The 20804-nt window shown below is 52.0% G+C and overlaps 2 protein-coding genes across 5 annotated transcripts; one reads left to right on the top strand and one right to left on the bottom strand.

The window, feature by feature from the left end:
• Positions 1–1987: 1987 nt before the first annotated feature.
• Positions 1988–6096, bottom strand: PTMS (parathymosin). The gene is made up of 5 exons (XM_086882660.1): positions 5376–6096; positions 4558–4629; positions 3754–3835; positions 3542–3606; positions 1988–2932 (listed from the first exon to the last, which is right to left on the bottom strand). Exons 1-5 carry the CDS (start codon positions 5421–5423, stop codon positions 2882–2884), a joined length of 318 nt encoding a protein of 105 aa, XP_086738786.1. The 5' UTR covers positions 5424–6096; the 3' UTR covers positions 1988–2881.
• Positions 6097–12783: 6687 nt separating this feature from the next.
• On the top strand, positions 12784–19462 carry MLF2 (myeloid leukemia factor 2). 4 transcript variants are annotated; one of them, XR_015284947.1, is made up of 10 exons: positions 12798–12903; positions 13060–13133; positions 13510–14028; positions 14917–15043; positions 15513–15548; positions 16961–17014; positions 17415–17540; positions 17865–18024; positions 18115–18355; positions 18879–19462. XR_015284947.1 is itself a non-coding variant. In XM_086882661.1 (8 exons), exons 2-8 carry the CDS (start codon positions 13084–13086, stop codon positions 18291–18293), a joined length of 732 nt encoding a protein of 243 aa, XP_086738787.1. In that variant the 5' UTR covers positions 12805–12903; positions 13060–13083; the 3' UTR covers positions 18294–18357. The 4 variants fall into 4 exon arrangements, 1 of the variants encoding a protein (XP_086738787.1); XR_015284948.1 differs by having other exon boundaries at positions 12803–12903; positions 13572–14028; XR_015284949.1 differs by lacking the exon at positions 13510–14028 and having other exon boundaries at positions 12784–12903.
• Positions 19463–20804: the final 1342 nt, after the last annotated feature.

The following is a 20804-nucleotide window of genomic DNA, read 5'->3' on the forward strand; positions in this document are numbered from 1 at the left end:
TGAAATGAGCGGAGAATTAGCACAGAGCCCAGAAAGACAAATAAGGCCCCGAAAAGGTATCACCATTTCTGAGGAATCACTGGTGAAGACAGGCTTTGTTCTTACCTTTGTTCTTACCAGCACGACACGACTGGTCTCACTGTGGAAGAAGAATTAGGCTGAAAGATGAATAAACCTGCAGGCTCCGACACAAACCAAGCACACAGGAAGGCTTGAGATGAAGCACAGTGCAAAGCCCTGCATTCTCAACTTTTTCTGGGAACCTATGCAACTGCTTGCTGAGCTCACTCTGTCAGCCAAAATACCACTGGATACAGCATGGATCTTTGCAGATCTACAGGAAAGGAAGAAACTGTGTGATTTTCTATTGTGTTATCTGTAGCCCTCATCTCAAGTCAGAGATGACGCCCTGCGGGTCACCGATACGGAAAAAACCCCAAAGCAGATATTTTTCTATTTCTGTATCTCTAGCTGTATCTTCTAATTATCCACAGACAATGACAAAGGTGTTCAGTAAAAATGAGTAAGATGGAAGAAACAGTAGAAACTGGGGAATCAAGGTGCCCATAGAGACATGGAGAAGCTGTCTGGCAGCCCTTTGTCACTTCCCTCTGTCCTGCAGTATTTCCCTCAGAGGAAAGGAAGGGTGGCCACTCACATTATGCTGGCCTAATAGTCAGCTGCTGCCCCACTTCCTTCTGGATGACTGCCTGGATAGAGCCAGTGGTAGTGGTGTTGCATCCACACAGAAAGCAGAGATGGAATTATGCTTCCATAATTTCTCATTGGCAAGCACGTTCTTCACTGCCCCTAGCCAGGCACTGCAATGGTGGTGGGGAGGAAGTATTAAAACTGTAATCTGCCTGTGCATAGATTGTATCATCCGCTGATAATTTGTCTTCAGTACCGGGCAGTAAAAGCTGGCTGCCGAGCAGAAAGTTTGGGGAAGTCCTGAGACTAGAATCTGTCATTTTTTTAAATGGAGCAATGCTGGGAATCCCAAATTGCAGCAGCGCAGCTCCGAGGTACGTGCAGGCTGGAGCAGCCCATTGATCGCAGCACCCAAGGTGGGAGCAGCCAGCAGCAACCTGCTCTTGGAATGCAGCTCTCAGGGGCAGGCACCCAAGCTGACTGTGGCTCCAGCTGCCAGCAGCTCCACCAGGAATGGGTGCTGGAGGGAGGTGCAGCGTGATCCCACCCGGGAGGCACCCACAGGCAGCGGGGCCTTGGCAGCAGCTTTGTCCCTCTGCGCAGCCCTGCAGCCCGACACCGGCATTTGGAGAAAATGACAGCGGATGCTTTGCCCCTCTGGAGACAAGTAAGTGTTTGCGCTTCCAGTGTCTGATCCGCTGCTGCAGTCGGACAAGCACAAAGCCGCTGACGCTCACACAAAAGTTGGTATTATTTACGGCTCCCGGTGGCTCGTTGCGCGACTGCCAAAGTACGAGTTTAAAAAGAAGAAACACGAACTGCAGCTTTAAAGGTCTGTGCAGATAAAAAGACAAAACGCTTGACAGCTCTCCCCAAGGCAGCTGGCGGGACAAAGAACTGAAGCTCTTGTCTCTCAGAACACTCCCTGGTCTCTGCGACTGGTGCCGTGTGAGTCACGCCTGAAGCCAGCCAGGGCAGGGGGCCACGGGACAGCGTACGGTGACGGCAACACCGGGCTGCATCCAGCAGCTACAGCTTGGTTTCCCTTTGCCAAACCCCTCCTGCCCCGTGCCGAGGCCCAACAGGACTTCCGAGAGATTCGGGACAGCCCTGGAGCTTCGTCCTGCGTTTGTGCCGTGCTCTCGCTGTAACTGCAGCGTGACAGGGGGAGCAGGACTCAAACATGCTTAAATAACCAACACCTGCCCTTTGATCAACCTCTGGCTCCCCTCTCCACCCACTGCTGGGCAAGCCACCCTTGGAGTTGGCTCTTCCCCCAGAGCCAACTCCCACTGACCCCTGCAGGATGTGAAGACACAGCCTTCCACGCCAGGGGTTTGAAATATTTTTAAACGCTTTTATTTACAGTGCTTGTTGAAAACAATATATATATTTATATCTATCATCCTCGTGATGTCTGTGCCATAGAAAACGCTGTGGCTATATTGCCTTTAATTTACAAAAAATGGTCACAAGAAAATCTGAAGGGAAAAAATGGAAATCAAAGTTTGGTCCCCAATTGTTTCTCTCTTGATTTGTTTTAAAAAAGCCTCAAATTAAAAAAATACACAGCTCAGATGAAATTCATATATAAAAGCAACCCTTATCTTCCGAAAAATTCACGAGGGCCAGCTTGCTGTCATGTAAACTTGGAAAAAAAAGAAAAGCTTAAAATAAATCCTGTCTCCGTATGTCGCTTAATAGAACCATTATTTGCTCGTAATATTCTTTGTCTTTGTCTCTCAGGGTTCAGCGGGAAAGTGGATGAGAAGAGGCCTAGGACTGGGGAACGCACCATGAGATCTGTGCCCGCACCTCCTGGCTCAGGGAGGAGCTCTGGCAGCAGGGCTGGGGAGCAGGAGCTCTCAAGAATCTCCTACCAGTGACAAGAACAGGCAGGCAGGTGACAAGGGGACGGGAGGTGCTTTGCCACGTGAAGCGCCTGGCGAGGTCGTGTGCCCAGGAGACCATGAGATTCTTGAGGGAAGAGGAGCACTGGTAAGTGGGGTGCAGTGAAGGGATGCAGGGGACTGGGATAATTTCAGCTGGGCAATGTCATGGACGGGTTAGGTCTTTGAGTGAGAAGGGAACTGCTGTCTTCCCGTTTGAGAGCATTTCTAATCTTTCCTCATCTGAGATTGTGTGAAGCCAGAGGCTAACGGGCAGTGCAAGCACAGGCTGGAATGGAGGAGGAGAGATGGACGGAACAGGGGAAATGGGAGGGGAGGACTCAAGCTGAAGAGCCGTTTTCTGTCTTCTGTCTCTTTGGATCCACTTCATCCTGTATCCGCCACGGGGAGGAAAAAGAAGTTACCATCAAACAGACACCACCCCAAGGTACATAATTTCTCCAAAAAAATTCTTAACTGCTGCTCTTTCCTCCATATGGAAATTTCTGTTAGGCCCACCCTAAATCCACTCCTCTCTAAAGTACCCTGGAGTGCCCAAGACAGCTGTTCTGTTGGTTAAGATGTGGACAGTTCCTTCATATGGACACTGTACCCATGCTGTTACTTCCAGGAGGTGTAAGAAGCCGAGGCTCACAGCACTCCAGACAGACCCTAGGGTCCACCCTTACAAGTCCATCTCCTGGCCCAAAGCCCAGAAGACACAGGTAGTTCAGAAGTCATCGCCAAGCACAACCTCCAGCACCTTGACTCTCTTCCACTTACTCAGCACCATGCTGGTGGAAGGACCCGGATCTTACAAGGAGCATACAGTAATTTACTATCCCCTTGCCACATCGGATTTGTTTACCCATCTGCTGCTGAAGCAATGAGACCCGAGGTCAATTTGAGATTCGCAGCAGCAGCATCCAGATGGATTTGATCAACAAACAGCAAGTAGCTTCGTTCCTTCTCCCCAGCATTACTCTCACACGACTACTCACCTCCTCCTCCTCTGCAGATCGTTTCTCTGCATGGCCATCTTGCTCTTGCCCATTCTCGTCTGCTTCTAAGCACAAGCAAGAAAGGAAAACCATGGGTTAAACTGAAGCAGCATTTAAGGGAATGTAATCTCAGAATCAAGAGCTCAGAGAAGGAATTTCCCTCCACAATCCTCTATTCCTCTGCAGCCTCCTGTGTTTTCAATTTTCCCTACCTTCATCCTCATCACCACCTTCTTCTTCATCCACATCATCAGGATTCTCTTCATCATCCTCGTCAGCTCCATTCTCCTCATCCTGAACGAAACAAATTGGTCAGAGCAGAAACTGGTGCCCGGATGACCTTTCCACGTGGCTCTTTGCTACAAGCACAATTTCCAGAGCTCCAGCCACTTCAGGAGTGCAACTGAGTGCATTGTTACTCCGACAACGTTATTCCCACCACCCCTGCTGAACACTCCTCCCAACCAGCCTTCGTTCACAAAGCCAATCCTTCCAGTCCATCCCCAACAACACGAAGCTCCTTGCCTCCCACCAGCTTACATCCTGATGAGCTGCCACCATCCCTCCCAACAACCAAAGCATCTCTGTGATTACAGGCTAATGACTTAGCTGAGGCTCATGGTACATCTGCTTCCAGATCCCTCCCGACCTCCATCAATCTGTGCGTTTCCTCACTGTTCCTCCCCCCACCTTCTCCAACACATGTTCCTTGTGCACCTCAGGATACCTCAGTGGGCGCAGGACCACATTTCCCGTGCCACATTCTCCCACTTGTTCTCAGCTCCATTCCCTTCTTTGACCTTTTTTCTCCCTGATGGGCTGTGCTGACTACACTAAGTCCTTCAAGGCTCATTTTCCACAATTATCCAAGAGCTCACTCTCCCTTTATCCCTATGCTGGAGCTCCCATGGCCTTCCCTCTTTCTTAATCTCCCGTATTCCCTTCATATTTGTTGCCCAAAGCGAGCACAAAAACCTCCCCGACGTCTCCAAATCTGTCCCTCAGAAGGGCCTCACCTCTACTATCTCCTTCTTCTTTTCTTTGTGGACCGCTTTCTCTTCGATCTTTTCCTTCTTTTCCTTCCTTTCCTATATAAGAAATGAGGTGCGGGGGGAGGGGTGGAAAACCAACAACATTCCGGCGGTCAGCGGCAATAAAGGACGGGGATGCCTAAACAAAGACGGCTTGGAGGAGAGGCGGAATAGCGGGCAGGAGGAGACATATTAGGCGTTAAATCCGCCCGCCTGACAAAGGAAAACAGCAGCGAACGCGCGTCAGAGCTACTTTTAGCCCGCACACGCGTGTGGAAACCAGAAGTGGCACGGAAGAGTTTTAACGATTTATTTAAAAAAAAAAAAAAAAAAAAAAATAATCAACCGTAGGATCGAGGCGTTTCCGGACCTCTCTCTCTCTCTCCATTCCACCCCTCCTTCCTTCCCCCGCCATCCGAGGGCCCGCGCTTTGTGTCCACACAACTTTCCTCCTGCTCCGCCGTGACACCGCTTCCCGGCCCCCCCCCGCCCCCCCCCCCCCCCGCACCCCGGCTCCGAGCGGAGCCGAACCCAGCGCGCGCTCGCGCCGCCCGGCCAATGGGGGGCGGGGGCGGGGCGGGGGGCGCGAGGGCCCTCGGGGGCCCCCCCGCCCCGCCCCCGCCCCCTCATTGGCCGGGCGGCGCGCGAGGGGCCGCGCGCGCCCCCCGCCGTCAGGGCACCGCGCGGAGCCCTCGGGCCCCCCCCCCCTTCCCCCGCCGAGCCCATTCCCTCCCCTCCCGTCGGGAGCGCGGCCGGTTGCGAGGATGGGAAGAGGGGAGCGGGACGGGAGGGAGGCGTCTCACCTTAGCGCTCAGCTCCGCCGGTGCCTCCTCGACGCGTTTTTCCGACATCCTGGCCCCCCGGTTGCGAAGGGAAGAGGCCGGTGGGAACCGTGCGAGGGAGGGAAGGGAGGGCGAGAGCGAGGAGGGGTCAGCGGCGGGAGCGCGAAGTCCCAGCGGTCCGTAGGCGGCGGCAGGATCCCGCCCCGGGGGCCAAAGTACCAGGGTCTCCCGCGGTGGGGGGATCCGCCGGGGCAGGGGATTTATACAGCGCCGGTGACGAGGGAAGGAGGGACCTGGGGAGGGAGGAGAGAGGGACGGGAGGCGGAGGAGGGAGGGGAGAGGGACGGGCCGCTAGAACAATGTGCGCTCAGCCGCGGCCGCCCGGCAGCGGGGGCGCACCGCGGGTCCCCACAAGGCGCCGCACGGCCCCGTCGAGGCCAGCCGAAAGCCCCGCTCCGCGCCGAGGTGCTCCGGCTCCGACGGGCAGTGTCCGGGGAGGAGAGCCGAGCCCTCTACCCGCAGCACGCCAGGGGAGCCGCCCGTACAGGCGGGCTGGCTCTCCAGGAGGAATCCGGGGGAGGCGAGAAGCGGCGCTGCGGGGCCGTGTGGGAGGGCAGCGCTGGCGACACGCGGCCTCCTGCCTGGAATTTTCCACTCCAGCTGCCCGCCCTTCCTCCCGCTGGAAGCGCTCCCGGCGGCGGGCCTCCTCCCGCCCCTCCCCTTCTTCCCCCCCCGCCTGCCCGCCCGCCCGGCGCTGGGCGCTTTTCCCGCGCTCTGCGCGCGGCGGAGACAGTGGGCGGGGCCTCGTGCAGGCAGTGGGCGGTGCTTCGCGAAGAGAGTGGGCGGGGCAGCCCGCTCTAGCGGGGGGGCGGATTAGCGATCACATCCCCCGCTCCCCATATAAGGAGGGGCTCGGGCTGGGGCGCCTGATTGGGCCATTCAAATGAGCTCTCTGCCTGGCAACAGGTTTCCCATTGGCTGGCGGCGGCCGGCGCGCCGGCGGGGCGGGAGCGCGGGGCCGTTTGGTGCAGTGCGAGGCGGGAGGGGCCGCTGGCACGTGGGGCACCGGGAAGGCGCGCGAGGGCGCGGGGGCTGTGCCGCTCCCGTCGCCGAGGTTCGGGCATTGTCCCGCTGGGCTCGGCTCCGACTCGCCCGGGACCGATCTTTCGCTCCGGGCCGCCGGCCGGACAGCGCACGGCGTACGACACTGACCCCTGCCGCCCACCTGCCTCGAGCCTGGACTCGGGCAGACGCTGTGCCGGTGCCTCCCTCCGGGCCGGGAAGGATCACCGCCCAACTCCGAGTCTCCCTTTCGCCAGAGGTCCTTCCTGTAGAACTGCAGGTGGTGACTTGGAGCTGCAGGGATTTGTTGCTAACGAAACAGATGTTCCTGTAGCCACGCTTCAGCCCATTGTTTACCAGCTTGAGCAGACTGGGATGACTAAATTCCCTTCACCTATCCCAGAAGGTTTATATTGTCCCGCTCTTAGTCACAGGCTCATACAAAAGAAAAAAGAAAATAAATCTGCACGTGTTTGCAGGCCTACCTACGTACCGAACCAAGCGTGCACAGGAGCGCACTCGGATGTACACGTGTACTGAGTCATTCTCGCAGGTACAAGGCAAGGTGATTAATCCATCTGGTTGAAGAATGTATTGAGGCACACGAGCCCTTCTTGTCCTTCAGATACAAACTCAGCGTCTCTGCAAAGTCAGGATTTAGAACCGGTGCTCTTGAGTTTAATCGAATGTGTCTCAGTTTGAGTGTTTAACAGCAAAAGCCATTGGTATTCATGGAACAGAGGGCACTGAGTACGTATCTCTTGAAGGAAAGTATGAAAGAGATTAGATAAATTATCATCTGTGTGACAGGGAGATAGAAGGTCCCCACCTTGTCATCTCGTCTCCTCCACAGCTACAGCTGCTTCTCTCATGATCTGACTAATTGACGTTCTTCCCAGCTACACACAGTGCAGAGTGCCTGCCCCAAAAAACAGTCCTGTAACTCAGACGCACAGATCTAGACTAGTACCAAAATAAACCAAATTATGAAAATTCATGCACTAATTTTTTTTCCCCTACTGTTTCACAAAACCCATCTGGCCAATTTCTCAGGTCTAGCTGCTATCAGCATTCCAGCCCTTGTTTGGTTCAAGTACCCCTCTTTCATCCTTCTCTTTTGCAAGAAGAAAATCTTAATTTCTAGATTTATACCTACAAATAGGATCCAAAAAAAATTCTATAGAGTGTCCAGATGTTGTTCCTCTCTGCTTCTGCTTGTCAGAAGGTGCGTGGCTCATTGCTCTGCTGTTCTCCTCACCAATCCAGGATTTTATCCTTTTCCTTTACACACTCAACTACTAAAAGCACAAAATTACATTGACATATATCCCTTGGCAAAGACATCTTCACATTAACGCACAAACAGGCCTTGACACAGCATCCTAGAGGGGAGAAAGCAAAGGATTATGTTCAGAGGTGTTCCCGTGCCCAAAGCTCCGTGTTGACACAGACTGCGCACCCACGGATGCAAAATAGACAAACACCTGTTTGTGCAAAGGGAGCTTGTTTCCAGCAGCCTGTGGGATGGAGCTGTTGGGTCAGCTGTTGGGTCCCGTGGCATGGCAGTAGCGACCTCTCCTTTCCTCCCCAGCACTTGCAGTGTGCAACCTCACATTGTCCCTTCCACGCTCCCCACCACATCCCCTTTTCAATTTTTACCTCATCTGCGGCTTTTTGGCATTTGTCTCCTACCTGTGTTTTTGGCAGCACTCTTCCCATGGCCCTCTCCCCAGCTTCTCTTTGTGACATCGTGTATCTTACATACAAAATTTATCTCGCATCCCCTCCTTTGTTTCTCGCATGTCCCATTTTGCCCTGCATGATTGTATCAACTATGCTTTTCCCCTTAAATCCAACATGAAACTCTCCTTCATTCCTTGTGACCTGCCTGTTTCTGCATTCCGACTCTTCTTGCCCTTTGAATCTCGGTGGTGAGATTCCCTGGGCTTCTAGTGTGCAGCTGCTTCCCTCAAGCCCTGAGGGTATCCATTGACTGTCTCACCTAGCTCTTCCCTGTGACTTCTGCTCCTCCACCTGATATGTGCCACTTTGCATTTCGCCTGCCAGATCGATCTGCAGCTTTTCTCTGCTCCTCTCCCCATCTGTGCTTTCCCCTTTGTTGCAAACGCAAGTACGCTCATTGTGCGCTCTGCAGATGCCAGTCCCCGCTCAGTATGTTCTGTAGTCTTTGTCTGTAGTTGCTTTGCCAACTCAGCAGAATATATTCCATCCTTTTCGGGGACTTATGTCCTTAGACAAAATGAGGGAGGTGCAGAAGTTACATAACAGATCATTGTGTGGAACAGACACTGTCCGTTTCTGCCTCCAGCCCAGACAACAATGGGAATGTCATTTTCTCCATACAGTGTGACAATTTTGGTGCTGTACCCTGTTTGTGCTTGGTGTTTATGTAGGCATGTGCATGTCTTTAGGTGCAGTACACACTTGTTTGTATATGGAGGGGCTATTTTCCCTCTGTTATACTCTTTTACTTTTGTGACTGTAGAAAGTGTGGTACTTTTCTACTGAGGCATGCGTTGAGCTTGCAGGCGTGTGCCGTCATATGTGAGCACGTGGTTAAGATGTGTTTGGGCTTTCATGCGTGGTATCTATTTTTCTGCTCCCAGCAAATGCGGGGTGAATGCACCTAGAAGCAATTATTTATGCATTTTGGTTTATTACCTTGCTAGTCATGTCACTGTGTTCTGATGGGGGCAGAGGGGACGGTGACTTTTGTGTTTATTTTGAAGATTGAACTAACTAACTATGAGCCATTTTCTGAGCAAAAGCAAAACATAATAACTGGGTATTTTAAGAATTATATTTACTGAGCTAACTCCTAAGTGGTTCCAAACCTGTTCCAAACTGTTTGCTGAATAACAAAAGAGCAGAAGGATGTGTATTTGCATTAAATTTTCTTAGATTTACATAAATCCAGAAACAGAGAACATCTGTCCTTTCACTTACAGCAAAACTCGCAAAATATCCATGTGCAGAGGGAATGTGTTTGAATGCATTTATGTCTTTAACCCACGCTATTCATCTTTCTGTACTGTGTCCATTAAAAATCCCTGCAGATAGTCCGCTTTGTTCTTCTTTCACGATGCCGTATAGTGAAGTTGAGAAGAAATACCCAAGGATTCAACCACGGGCCAACTTTGCATTGGGAAATGGCTTCCTGAGAGGCAGCATATTTAAATAAGCCCTGCAGGAGGGCTGGGAAGCAGAGTAGGTAGCACAAGGAGAGGAAGCGAGAGGAGTAAAAGGGAATGACGAGGGGTGACACAGCCTGTCAGAAGACTGGAAAGGGGAGGGATGTTTTCAATGGTGATTTTTTGTGAGCCTCTCTTTGCTAACGCAGCACAGATGGAGGTCGTGGTTCTCACTCACAGCGTGACAGACACACTCTTAACACGAGCAAAATATTCTGAAAGTAATCTCTGCCACGCAACGCAAGCTGCAGCCACCACAAGCCGGCTGTAGCATCCCAAATACGAATTGTCACATTTGAGGACCAAAGCGGAGCTGTCCTTCACTCGGGGTGCCCTTCATCTGAGGTCAGAGTTAGTTGTTGGGTGAGGATTACGTAAGAGGCACAGATGAAGGGAGCCAATGAGGAAATGGCTGTGGGTAGCTCTGACTTCTGCTAACGAGGATTTCTTTGTCTTCCAGGCGTCCACAGGGGCCCTGCAATATTCGGCCGCATTAGGAAGCCGCTTTCTGCCTTGCTGGCCCTTCGGTCCGTGCCAGCAGCAGGTAGCACGGCACGGTTTTCTCGCCGTGCCCTTTATTTACCTTCCCCACGTGATGCTCCGTTTGCTTTCCCCGGGCCGGCAGTGCCGGGAGGGCTGCGGGGAATGCCGGGGGGGCCGCGGGCGGCAGCGGCGCCATTCATCGCCTTCCGTCCCGCCCTTCGCTCACCTCCCCCGGGCCGCCCGCCGAGCGCCTTCCCCCTTCCCGCCCCCAGCACAACCTGGGCAGCTCAAAGGGGAAAAAAAAAAAAAAAAAAAAAAAAAAAAAAAAGGAAATGGAGAGACATAATGGTTTTTATTCATGGTGAAAAGAGGAGCGGCCTGAATAGAGAGTGTGAGAGGAGCAAGATGGGAGCCGTGCTTTTCATTCACAACCTCACGCCATCCCCTTGGAGCACATCGGGGATAACGTGGCGAGTGCTGTGCAGAATCCTCTCTTACGAATGCTGCAGCAACAGATCCTGCATTCCTCAGAACTGCGGCCATGTCCACATTCCACAAAAAGGTTGCCGTTCCAATTCCTCCTTCCAGGGTTTCACACCGTGTTTGCCACCAACACGAATCTCTGCAAGCAAGGCTCCCTCAAGGTTTGCTGAACTGGCAATGGCCCTGGAAATGCAGCCTTTGGTAAGGTGTCCATCAGGTGTAAGGGCTGCCTGTAAGGCTGCAGAAATACCCAGGGAGAGCCACAGCCTCAGCCCCCAGCCTCACAAACTCAGCCCTTGGGTCGGCGCTTGCAGAGGAGCAGCATTAGGGACAAAAAACAGATCTGAAAGCAGTGTTTGTTCCAGACCCTCTTCTGTTCCTTTCCCCTCTGTGTTTGAGGGCAGCGATGCCTGACTTATAATTTGGAAAAACCGAGAGAGCCCTACCGTCTCTGGGACATTGCAGGAGTGGGAGGCTCACTGATATCAAGGAGACAGCAATTTATTTTATCCCAGATCTGGGGAAAAGAAGAAAGAAAAACAAGAAAAAACCCTAAGAGATGTTTACATTTCTGCCCTAGAAGCTCTTTACCTCCCTTTGCATCCTGACACTTGAGGTCACCTCTGCACTCCAATCAAACACCAAGAGAGCCTCAGAGCGAAAGGAAAACACACCAGACAGGAAAGGCTTTCCAGACTGGAGGTCTCTGAAGGATGATTCAGGTTTGCAGAAGCAGCATCAGAGAGGCTGAGGCAGTGCCAACAAGGGCTTTGTGTGAACTTCAGCACTCACAGATGAGCTCTGAGCTGGTGACAGGCGGCTGTTTAAGCAGCTCACTTATGAACAACCTGCCTCTGAGAGGTTTGGCCCTGCTTAGCCCGTGCCCTGCCCATAGGACTTGTGTCCACCTCATGATCCTGCACTGCAGTGCTGTCGACAGTTCCCCTCTTGTGCATGTTTTGGTTTCAGCCTCTGCAGACTGCAATTACTGTTTACAGAAGGGACTTCTGAAGAGCCTCCTGTGAGAAGTCTTCTCAATACCAAGCAGTTTTGACACCTGCTGCAGCAATAAGTCCTCTATGCATTCCACACATGAAGCATGCCACTGGGTCATTTTCCTCTGTCAGACTCCGAAATCCAAGGACATGGCTCCTGCCACAGCTCAGGAGCTCGATTTCTCAACCACTTCTTGCAACCTGCTATTTCCAGTCCTCTGGCACAGGTCCAGTCTGGCTCGTGCACATGGTGGGCCGGATGCAACAGTCAACAGAAGCACCACTGAGGAAGCGTGCCCTGGGCTGGAGCTGGGATGAGTCAGTCCGCTCTCTTCCCTGTAATCCAGTGGAACTGAAGGCAACCAGCATTCCCCAGAGATGGTGACAGAGGTGTCATCCCCCTGCTTTCTGGAGATTCCCCACCATTGCTGTAGGTGCACACAAGTACCTACGCTTCACCTGTGATTCCCAGTGGCTGTCCAGGACCAGTGGTGACCCACAGCTGGCTTACAAAGTATCTTCCCTGCTTCTGCCAGCAGAGAACTGTGTGCACACGCTGTCCACGTGCTCAGCACAGCCAAGCAGCCCCATGGGTGCCTCCTGAACGCCTACGCTGTGCAGGAAGCCTGGGGTAAGTGCTGCCTCTGCAGTAGCCGGGCATCGCTGTGGACTCTGGCCAGGAACCAGCTGGCCACGTGCCACAGGGGTTACTACAGAATAAACAGAATATTCTGAGCTGGACGGGACCCATCAAGATCATCGAGTCCAGCTCCTGGCCCCGCACAGGACCATTACCAAGGGTCACACCCTGTGCCTGAGAGCATTGTCCAAACACTTCTTGAACTCCGTCAGGCTTGGTGCTGTGGCTACTTTCCCGGGGAGCCCGTTCCAGTGCCCAACTACCCCTTGAGTGAAAAACCTTTTTCCTGATATCCAGCCTAGACGCCCCCCCGACACAGGTTCAGGCCATTCCCAGGGGTCCCGTTACTGGTCCGCAGAGAGGAGGGATCAGTGGCTGCCCGTGGTGAGGAAGCTGTGCGGAGCGATGGGGCCTGCCCGGTCCGTGTGTCAGCACCGCATCCTCCCGTTCCCTCTCCCGGGCTGCCCGGCGGGAGCCGCGGCCCGGGGGCGCCGCCCGCGGGGCCGCCAGGGGGCGCTGTCCGGCCCCGCCCCGCCCGCGCCCTCCCCCGGGGCGGTCGCGCATGCGCGGAGCGGGCGGGGCGGAGGCAGCGCGGTCCGGGGCGCGATGGGCGCGGAGGCGTGAGCGGCCCGGGGGCTCGGGCTGCGCCGAACCGGGACCGCCGACACCGGCAGGCACGGCTGGGCAGGGGCGCGGCGGGCGGGGCGGGACCGGGGGCAGCGCTGCCGTCACCTGCCCGGGCTGGCGGCGGGGCGGGGGGGCCGGTTCCGGCGCTCCGCCCCTCCCCGCCCTCAGCCCCGGCTGCGCTCACCGCCCTCTCCCCTCCGCAGAGGCCGCCCCCGAGCGAGGGAAGCATGTTCCGGCTGATGAGGGATGGCGAGCCGGAGGACCCCATGTTTGCCATGTGAGTCGGGGTGGGCATCCTGCGGCGGGATGGGCGGCGGGGAGCGAGGGAAGGAGGGAGGGCTGCGGCACGGACCGTCCCCGGGGAGGTGTGCGCTGCCCCCGCGTCCCAGCAGGCGGGCACAGGCCGGCCGGGCCCGGGGAGCGCCGCTGCAGCGCGGCTGTCTGGGGACAAACACAAACATCCTCCGGAGGGGCAGCGCGGCGGATAACAGGGATCGCGATATTGGAGCGCGGTCTTGCAGGAAAGCGTGATAAAGTAGGCCAAAAGGCGTCGCAGCTGACTGAAAGGGAGAGAGGGCTGGAATAACTAATCTTTTTCTTTGCGCAAGGATTTTTTTTTAAATTTATTTATTTATTTTCCTTATGCGAAGTAGGGTTGCAGTTGAGGTAGATAAAATCTGCTGCTCTGTCCAGTGTTTGTTGCTGTTCTGCACAGGAAGTCATTAATGGAGCTGGAGAAGGCTGCTGAAGCAGTTGTCAAGTTGTGAGGAACAACGTAAAGAGAAGACAACGAGTAGTTTTGAAACACAAGTATTGAAATCTAACAAAGGTCCCAAGAACTCTTCCTGGGATTCCTTTCACTGAATGTTTTTGTTTCCGTCCTCAGTACAGAAATTGGATGCTATTGATAAATTTTGGCAGTGACACTAAGTTGGCAGCCCTTGCCACAGTGGATAAGGAACAGACTGTAATACAGGAAGAATTTGATTATGTTAAACAAGACACTACTAGAAACTTGGTGAAATTCATGCACATAGAAGAATAATCCATTTTTTGCTTATGAAATCAGTAGTCAGCAAGAATTTTATCAGCTGTGAGCAAATTAGCAGGAGAGGAGACCTTGATGTCCCAGTTAGTCATCGAATGACAGTGCGTTCTCATTAACTTGGCAGGTATGAGTCTAGCTTTTACTATGGGAAGCATTTCCAGTAGAGACAGAAAAGTACTGGTTTGCAGTGGGTACTTCTGTGATCTTAGGAATAGTCTTGTGCTGTAGAGGTCATTAATGCTCAAGAGGGATAATTGCAGACTATAAGATGTACAGGAAGAAAGCTATGGTATTTCCCAGAAGTTTTTTATTGTGGCCACTGTATTCTGTGACTATTTATCCTTAACTTCCTTTTCCTCCTCTTACTTCACTAACACATATGAATGCCTGCATGCCTCAGAGTGGAGGCTGCAAAAGAAGGGAAAACCAGTTAGGGATCCCAGTTATTGTTTCCTTTCTCCCTCAAATCTGGAAAAGCTGCATGTGGTCTCAACCGCTGGGCGGCAGGGGGGTGTCAGGCCATGCAGTCCATTCTGGAGGTTCCAGTCTTGTATTTCCCTGTTTGTGTCCATGTACACGGAGGGGTGAGAGGACCATATGTAGGATCTCCTGCTCCCTGGTGCCATTAAGCATAGCCCTCGCTTTGCAGCCAGGAAGGTCTTGGTGCACCTCCCTACAAAAGATGTTTGAGCAGTGAGGTTCTGGAGTGGCCTTGGCCATACTTTGCTCCAGAGCAGTACTGGAAGCAGAACACCAACCTACTTCTGAGCAGACAGAAATTGGTACCTGAGAGGGCTTCTGTGGTATAAAACCTACTATCACAAGAAATGTGATGGGATCCAGAGGTCCCTTCCAGCCCTAGTAATCACCATAGACACCACAGACTTCTCAGGATTCTGAATTTTCAGCTTGGTAAGGAATGTACACTTGTGTGAGGAAAAACTCAGAGCTGGGAGGAGTGGATTATATGGGGCTTTGTCCTCACCATTGTTCTCTCCCACCTCTCCAAAAGGGATCCCTTTGCCATCCACCGGCAGCACATGAACCGCATGCTCTCCGGGAGTTTCGGGTTCGGGCCGCTCCTGGGCATCACGGATGGGACCACACCTGGGGCTCGCCCGGCTGGCCGCAGGATGCAGGTAACAGAGGGGCTGAGTACAGGCTGGAATTTCTCAAACTGCCCAGTCAGCTTCTGTCTTCCACCCTTCCTGGCTTGGGCACCCCCGTCTCCTCCACACAGGTGGTGGGTGCAGAATAAATCTCTTAGGCAGTGGTGTTCTGGTCCTTTTTACCCCACCTGTATTAATGTGTTGAACGCAACTGTGTTCTAGGTAGGATGAGAGGAAAGGCATAAATATGTGTTGTTTCTCAAGGATGCGAAACATTTCCCCATTCATATAATGGGGAAAAATTTAGGAGCATCTCCTGGTTTCTTAGGGGTGATATAACTTGAACCCTCAGGAATCCATGGGGCCCTTTCTTGATCTGTTTGTAGAGCCTGAGTGTTCCCAGTTCTGTTTCTGAGAAGGATTAGTGTGTTCTGATGAGGATCTCATGTTTGGCTATTGCAAAGTCATTCTCTGTTCTGTTTTTTTGTTCTCCTGGCAGGCAGGAGCCGTTTCACCCTTTGGGATGCTCGGCATGGTAAGTTTTCTGTTTTTCTGGGTCAGATTAGAAGCTTTCCAAGTAGTGGCTCCATACTGAGATTCATCAGCACTGTGTGTAACCAGTGCTAAAATGTAGCCATCTGTAAGCATGACCAGCTACCCTACCAGGTAGGGAGGATGGGAATGTCTGAGGAGACCAGGATGAGCTTTAGATTTATAGTAAATGAAATAGGGAAGAGGGTGTTGAACTGAAACTGGAAGCATCTGGTTTCTCTTGGGCCTCTCATTGAGTTGCTTTATGACTTCAGGCCTTTACCTTGTTTCCCCTCTAATGCTTTAATCCTGTCCGTGAGCTGTTTTTGAAGAGAGAGTCCAGCTCTGTGTATATGGAGAAGTTGTATTTGCACCTTGACCAGAGAAAAGCCATAAAGCTGTTACAGCACAATATTTCATGGGAATTGGGACAGTTAATATCTGGGAAGAGCAGGTAGTCCCTTAATAACCTCATATGTCTGAAAAGAAGCTGCAGATCTGGAGGTAATGGAGGGGCTGTGAGGATGTGAAGAAAGGACTTGGCCATCAGTAGGCAGAGGGGATTATTGCACCTCCTTTGCCAGTGGTGGTGGCTGGAGAAGCCAGCTGAATGCTTCAGATAAACAGGGCTGGAATGGGAATGGCTGTGTGTACGTGAGAACACCGTGCTCAGAGCGTGCTGATCTCCGTCTTCCACTGAAATAATACAGTGGAAATAGGTTAGTCCAGATCCAGCAACTTTAGCAGTCTTGCTCTGCAGAATTGCCTCAATGAAAAAGACTTTAGCGTCCCGGAATTTTTGTAGCTCAGAGGAGGATTAATAAGACTACAAACACATAGACTTCAAAGCATAATAACATTGTGTGTGACTACTGCTCTGCTGGAAATGAGAACAAGAGGCTACTCGAGGAAACAAAAAAGAAAGAAATCAGCAAGTTTGAACTGACATTGTAATTTTGTTTACATATTGCACAATTAACCTGTGAGACCTGCTGGCCCAGGGTGTTACTGCAGCATTCAGGTTTACAGGATGGAAAAGGCAGGTGTTTGTAGAAGATCAGAAAATTTGTTGTTATGCTAGAAAGAAAACAATCAGAGGAAACTTCCTTAAGATCATTGTTAGTGCAAATGCTGCAATTTCTTCTCCTAACTTTGCTGAGCCCCCAGGGCTCACAAGCCCCAGTGCATCGGTAGTTGGATCCGAACTAAAAGAACAACCTTTGCCAGAACACTGGGCAATGCAACCTGAGAGAATGGAGAGAACAGCCACACCAAATTCTGGGGATTTTTTTCCTGTGAAAAAAAATCAAGGTTGTTCTTCTTAGACAGCAGGCTTTCTTGCAAATGGTTTGTTGCTCTTTCCTCATGTCTCTTCCCAGAGTGACTACTCTTGTGTTCTCTTTTCCTTTTTATCAGGCAGGTGGCTTTATAGATATGTTTGGGATGATGAACGACATGATTGGAAACATGGTAAGAACCCTCCATGTTCAGTATTGAGGGGAGTGCTGAGGATGCTTCTGCAGTCCCTCTAGTGCCTCTCATCTTACTGTGCTGCTTGGGGTGGACTGAGCCACACCTGCCAAGGTGGCAGAGCCTGTAAGCTTTGCTTCATTGCTGGCAGTCAGTGACAGAGCTTGTTCCTGAGTGCAGGGAGAGGAGAGGGGTGAGGAAGGAAGTGTGGGGGTGGACTTGTTTAGCAAGAAATAAGTATTAATTTAACAGGAAGATGTATTCTCCAGAAAAATGGATTCATGGGGATTATCTTCTTCCTATTGTAACTTCTTCCTACTTTGCTGTATAGAGAGAATTAAATGCCATCTCTTCTTCCCTCCCATCCCTTCTTTCCACCATTCCCCATTTCTTCTTGCAGGAGCATATGACAAGTGGTGCTAACTGCCAGACATTTACCTCCTCAACTGTCATCTCTTATTCCAACCTGGGTGACGGGCCCAAAGTCTATCAGGAGACCTCAGAGATGCGTTCAGCACCTGGCGGGGTAAGGAGGAGGCTGTGAGAGGGTGGGCTTCATTTGGTGGCTTTGTGGGTGGCCGCCCACAGCACTTTGGCTTTGCAGTCAGCTGCAGTTCGAGGAGCACATTGTGCTCTTGTGACTCACTGAGCCGTGCCAAGGGCGCCTGGGAGGAAATGGGAAGTGCTGGCAGTGGGGAATCCATTCTTCCCTCTTGCTAACGTTGCGCCTGACGTCCTGGGAGGGGTGGCGGTGCAAATTGGCTGAAATACTGGAGGCAGGAATCAGGGTGCCTTAGAAGGCTGGGAGAAGGAATGAAAACGTTGATTCCACGTGGGAATCTGCCCCCAGATCCGTGAGACAAGACGAACCGTAAGGGACTCGGACAGTGGCTTGGAACAGATGTCGATCGGACACCATATCAGGGAGAGAGCCCATATCATGCAGCGGTCCCGGAACCATCGCACAGGTGACCAGGAGGAGAGGCAGGACTACATCAACATGGATGAAAGTGAGTAGCGCCCGTGTTCTCCTCCCTGCAAAGCCAGGTGCCGCTTCCCCAGCTGCTCCTCCCCACCGAGCTTATTGTCTCCCTGTGCAGGTGACGCAGCCGCATTTGACGACGAGTGGCGGCGAGAGACGTCCCGGTTCCGGCCGCAGCGGGGCCTGGATTACCGGCGTCACGAAGGCAGCGGTGGCCGGCGGGCCGAGGGGACTCGTCTTGCCATCCAGGGCCCTGAGGATTCTCCCTCCAGACAGTCCCGCCGGTACGACTGGTGAACTCGGAGCAGACCTTGTGGGGGGTGCAGTGTGGCCACCCCCAAATCTACCTACACGCTCTTGTGAGTCTTAACAAGTTCCTTCCTTGTCTTCTGCCTCTGAACCATAGGGTTATTTTTTTTCCTTTGCACTAACCTTACATTATTTTGAAGTTCTGGTTGCAAAGGGGTTTTCCCGCTTTGAGAGAGCAGGGGAAGGTGTGAATTTTGAGAAGATGCTGTGCTGAACAGGAAGATGGAAGCTGTTTAAGTTAGCTTTGTCATGAACAAAAGACCTGTGGTGTCAGCCTTAACTGATGGCTGAAATAGTATGACATGATGTAGGATTGCAATCTGTGGAGTGTTTATATTGTCATTGTATAGAACTTAGAGACTATTTTCTGTCCATCCAGTTTGAAATATAAGTGCTGGTGTCTGGTCTCCTGTGCTTTGAATAGGGCTCACTAGGATGTGATCTAATGCTTGAAAAGGGACATTTTCCCTTTTTTTTGATGTCTAGACATCAGGTTTAAACATGTCTTTATCTGTCTTCTTCTTTCTAGGCACCACTTATTCTTTTTATGTCTTCTGTTTCCTTTCCTCCCAGGTACAGACAGTGAAACTCTGAAGCCCCTTCAAAGCACCACTTGGACCCTCCTCAAATTTAGTATTAACCTCCCTCCCACTTAAGAATTTAAACAAAGCAACTAATCTTCTGCATTGCTCTTTTTCACCCCATTTGGGTGCTGCAGTGGGGCATGGGAAATCTCACTGATGTGCAAGGAACACATTAACTGCCCATTCCCTCTCTGCTGTCCCTTGGCTCTGTTCTTTCTGCCAGTAGTGCTGGGCATGAGGAGCTGCCACCTTGCCTCTTCCATCCTTTCCACTCTTTTTGTGCTGGGTTGGGCTGGTTCGGAACTTTGTGTTTAGTCCCCTGTGAAAGGAATATGAGGGAATTCTGCTGGAACCCCCTGTCAGTCCCCTCACCGGGACAGAGGCTTCGATTCCCCTGCTGCTCCTTGGTGCATCTGTGGAGAAGCAGAAGGATGTGTGCGTTGGAGAAGGGAGGAGCAGAACAAAAGCTGGATCAGCCTGTGGGCCCCCGACCCCTCTTCAGTCAGCTCCCCCACTTTTTTAATTTGTGAAACTTGTAACTAGATGTTTACTGAATAAACAAACTCTAAAGAATTGGTGGATCAGTCTTTACCTTCAGCTGACCTAATTGTGCCTGCTGAGGAATTAAGTAACCTCTTTCACATCATTGGAAAATTGCTGAGGAGAAGCTTGGTGTTAAATTCTAAGGCTTTGTTTTCTTCTAGAAAATAGCCTGGTAGCTTTCCCATGTAGTCACAGAGTGAGATGATGCTCAACGTGGAAATTGTGAAAGACCCAAGAACTCACCGTTTGCAAAAAATGCCAATTGCTGTAGTTTTGCTGTGCACTCAAGGGAAAGTGGTTGGTCTTTCTTACTCCCTGGTCAGCTGTGCAGCCCTGAATTGGGCCTCTGGGGTTCCTGCACAGACAGGGAATACTTCCATTATTTTCTTATTATATCACTGCAACCGCAGCTGGCGTTGTGAGTGACCTTTTCTTAACTTCTTCAGTGTTAGGTGAAAATTGAGAGGCATTAGGAATATAGGACCAGGGAAGATCTCCTGGGTTATTGGCCATTTTCGTGCTCTGGCACACGCCCTTACACAAACCTTTTCTACAGTTTATTTGGAACAAAAGGCAGGAAATCAATTCATGACTTGAAAGTGGTGTGCTGGGATCTTGCAGCATATCCCTCTGTTGTACATGTGGGCACTAACAGAGAGACACACCTTGCTGGGGACTCATTGTTCTGCCCTGAGAAAAGGACACAGCATCCACCCTCTAGAAGCTCAGGGCAGATTTTGTATGAGTTCCACCCTTCAAGGAAGTGCAGAACAGAGACGTGGCCGATGGCAAGCTCTGTGCCCACTTCCCCATGCTGTTTTGTCCCATGGCAAACCCCAGTAGGAGTCACAGAAGAGTTTGGTTTGGAAGGGACTTCAAAGACAGCAGCCTGCTGTCCCTGGCAGTGGAGTGACTTTCTGGAGGTGTCATAGTCAAGGCAAGCCCTGAAGAGAGCAAAGCTGAGGGAGGAGCTACACAGAAAAAAGCAGGGCTTGGGAGGGGTTTTGTGGAAGTAATCTTGGGGTTGTCAGACTGTGAAAGAGGGGACTGCAACAACAGCAGCTCTCATCTCTGGCAGTCTTGAGTGAAAGATGTGGCACCTGGTGCTTCGATCGAGTGAAGAACCAGCTGAGCTCAGAAAGGTGCTCACAGCATGGAGATGGTGGCAGTAACCAGCCACCAGGTCCTGGCCAGGCTTTGAGGTGATGTCTGAGGTGGAGAACAGGAAGGTGGCCATGGTGTTGGTGGGGATTAACATTGACCTTTGATCATGAGGATCCACTCCTCTTTGGGCATGGATTTCCTAATCTTGATCTAATCCCAAATCCTTTTATCTGGGTTCAACCTTTGCTCCCTGTTGGGTGATGTCCTG

This window comes from Cyanistes caeruleus, chromosome 3, assembly GCF_971803275.1.
Source record: "Cyanistes caeruleus chromosome 3, bCyaCae1.hap1.1, whole genome shotgun sequence".
NCBI classification, from domain to species: Eukaryota; Metazoa; Chordata; class Aves; order Passeriformes; family Paridae; genus Cyanistes; species Cyanistes caeruleus.

Excerpts from the sequence above, each read along its gene's own strand:
- PTMS (XM_086882660.1), bottom strand. The coding sequence starts at position 5,423 with ATGTCGGAAAAACGCGTCGAGGAGGCACCGGCGGAGCTGAGCGCTAAG. Across the intron at positions 4,630-5,375 it reads CGGCGGAGCTGAGCGCTAAG|GAAAGGAAGGAAAAGAAGGA; the intron begins GTGAGACGCCTC and ends TTTCTTATATAG. Across the intron at positions 2,933-3,541 it reads GATCTGCAGAGGAGGAGGAG|GATGAAGTGGATCCAAAGAG; the intron begins GTGAGTAGTCGT and ends TGGCGGATACAG.
- MLF2 (XM_086882661.1), top strand. The coding sequence starts at position 13,084 with ATGTTCCGGCTGATGAGGGATGGCGAGCCGGAGGACCCCATGTTTGCC. Across the intron at positions 15,044-15,512 it reads CGGCTGGCCGCAGGATGCAG|GCAGGAGCCGTTTCACCCTT; the intron begins GTAACAGAGGGG and ends TTCTCCTGGCAG. Across the intron at positions 17,015-17,414 it reads ACGACATGATTGGAAACATG|GAGCATATGACAAGTGGTGC; the intron begins GTAAGAACCCTC and ends TTCTTCTTGCAG.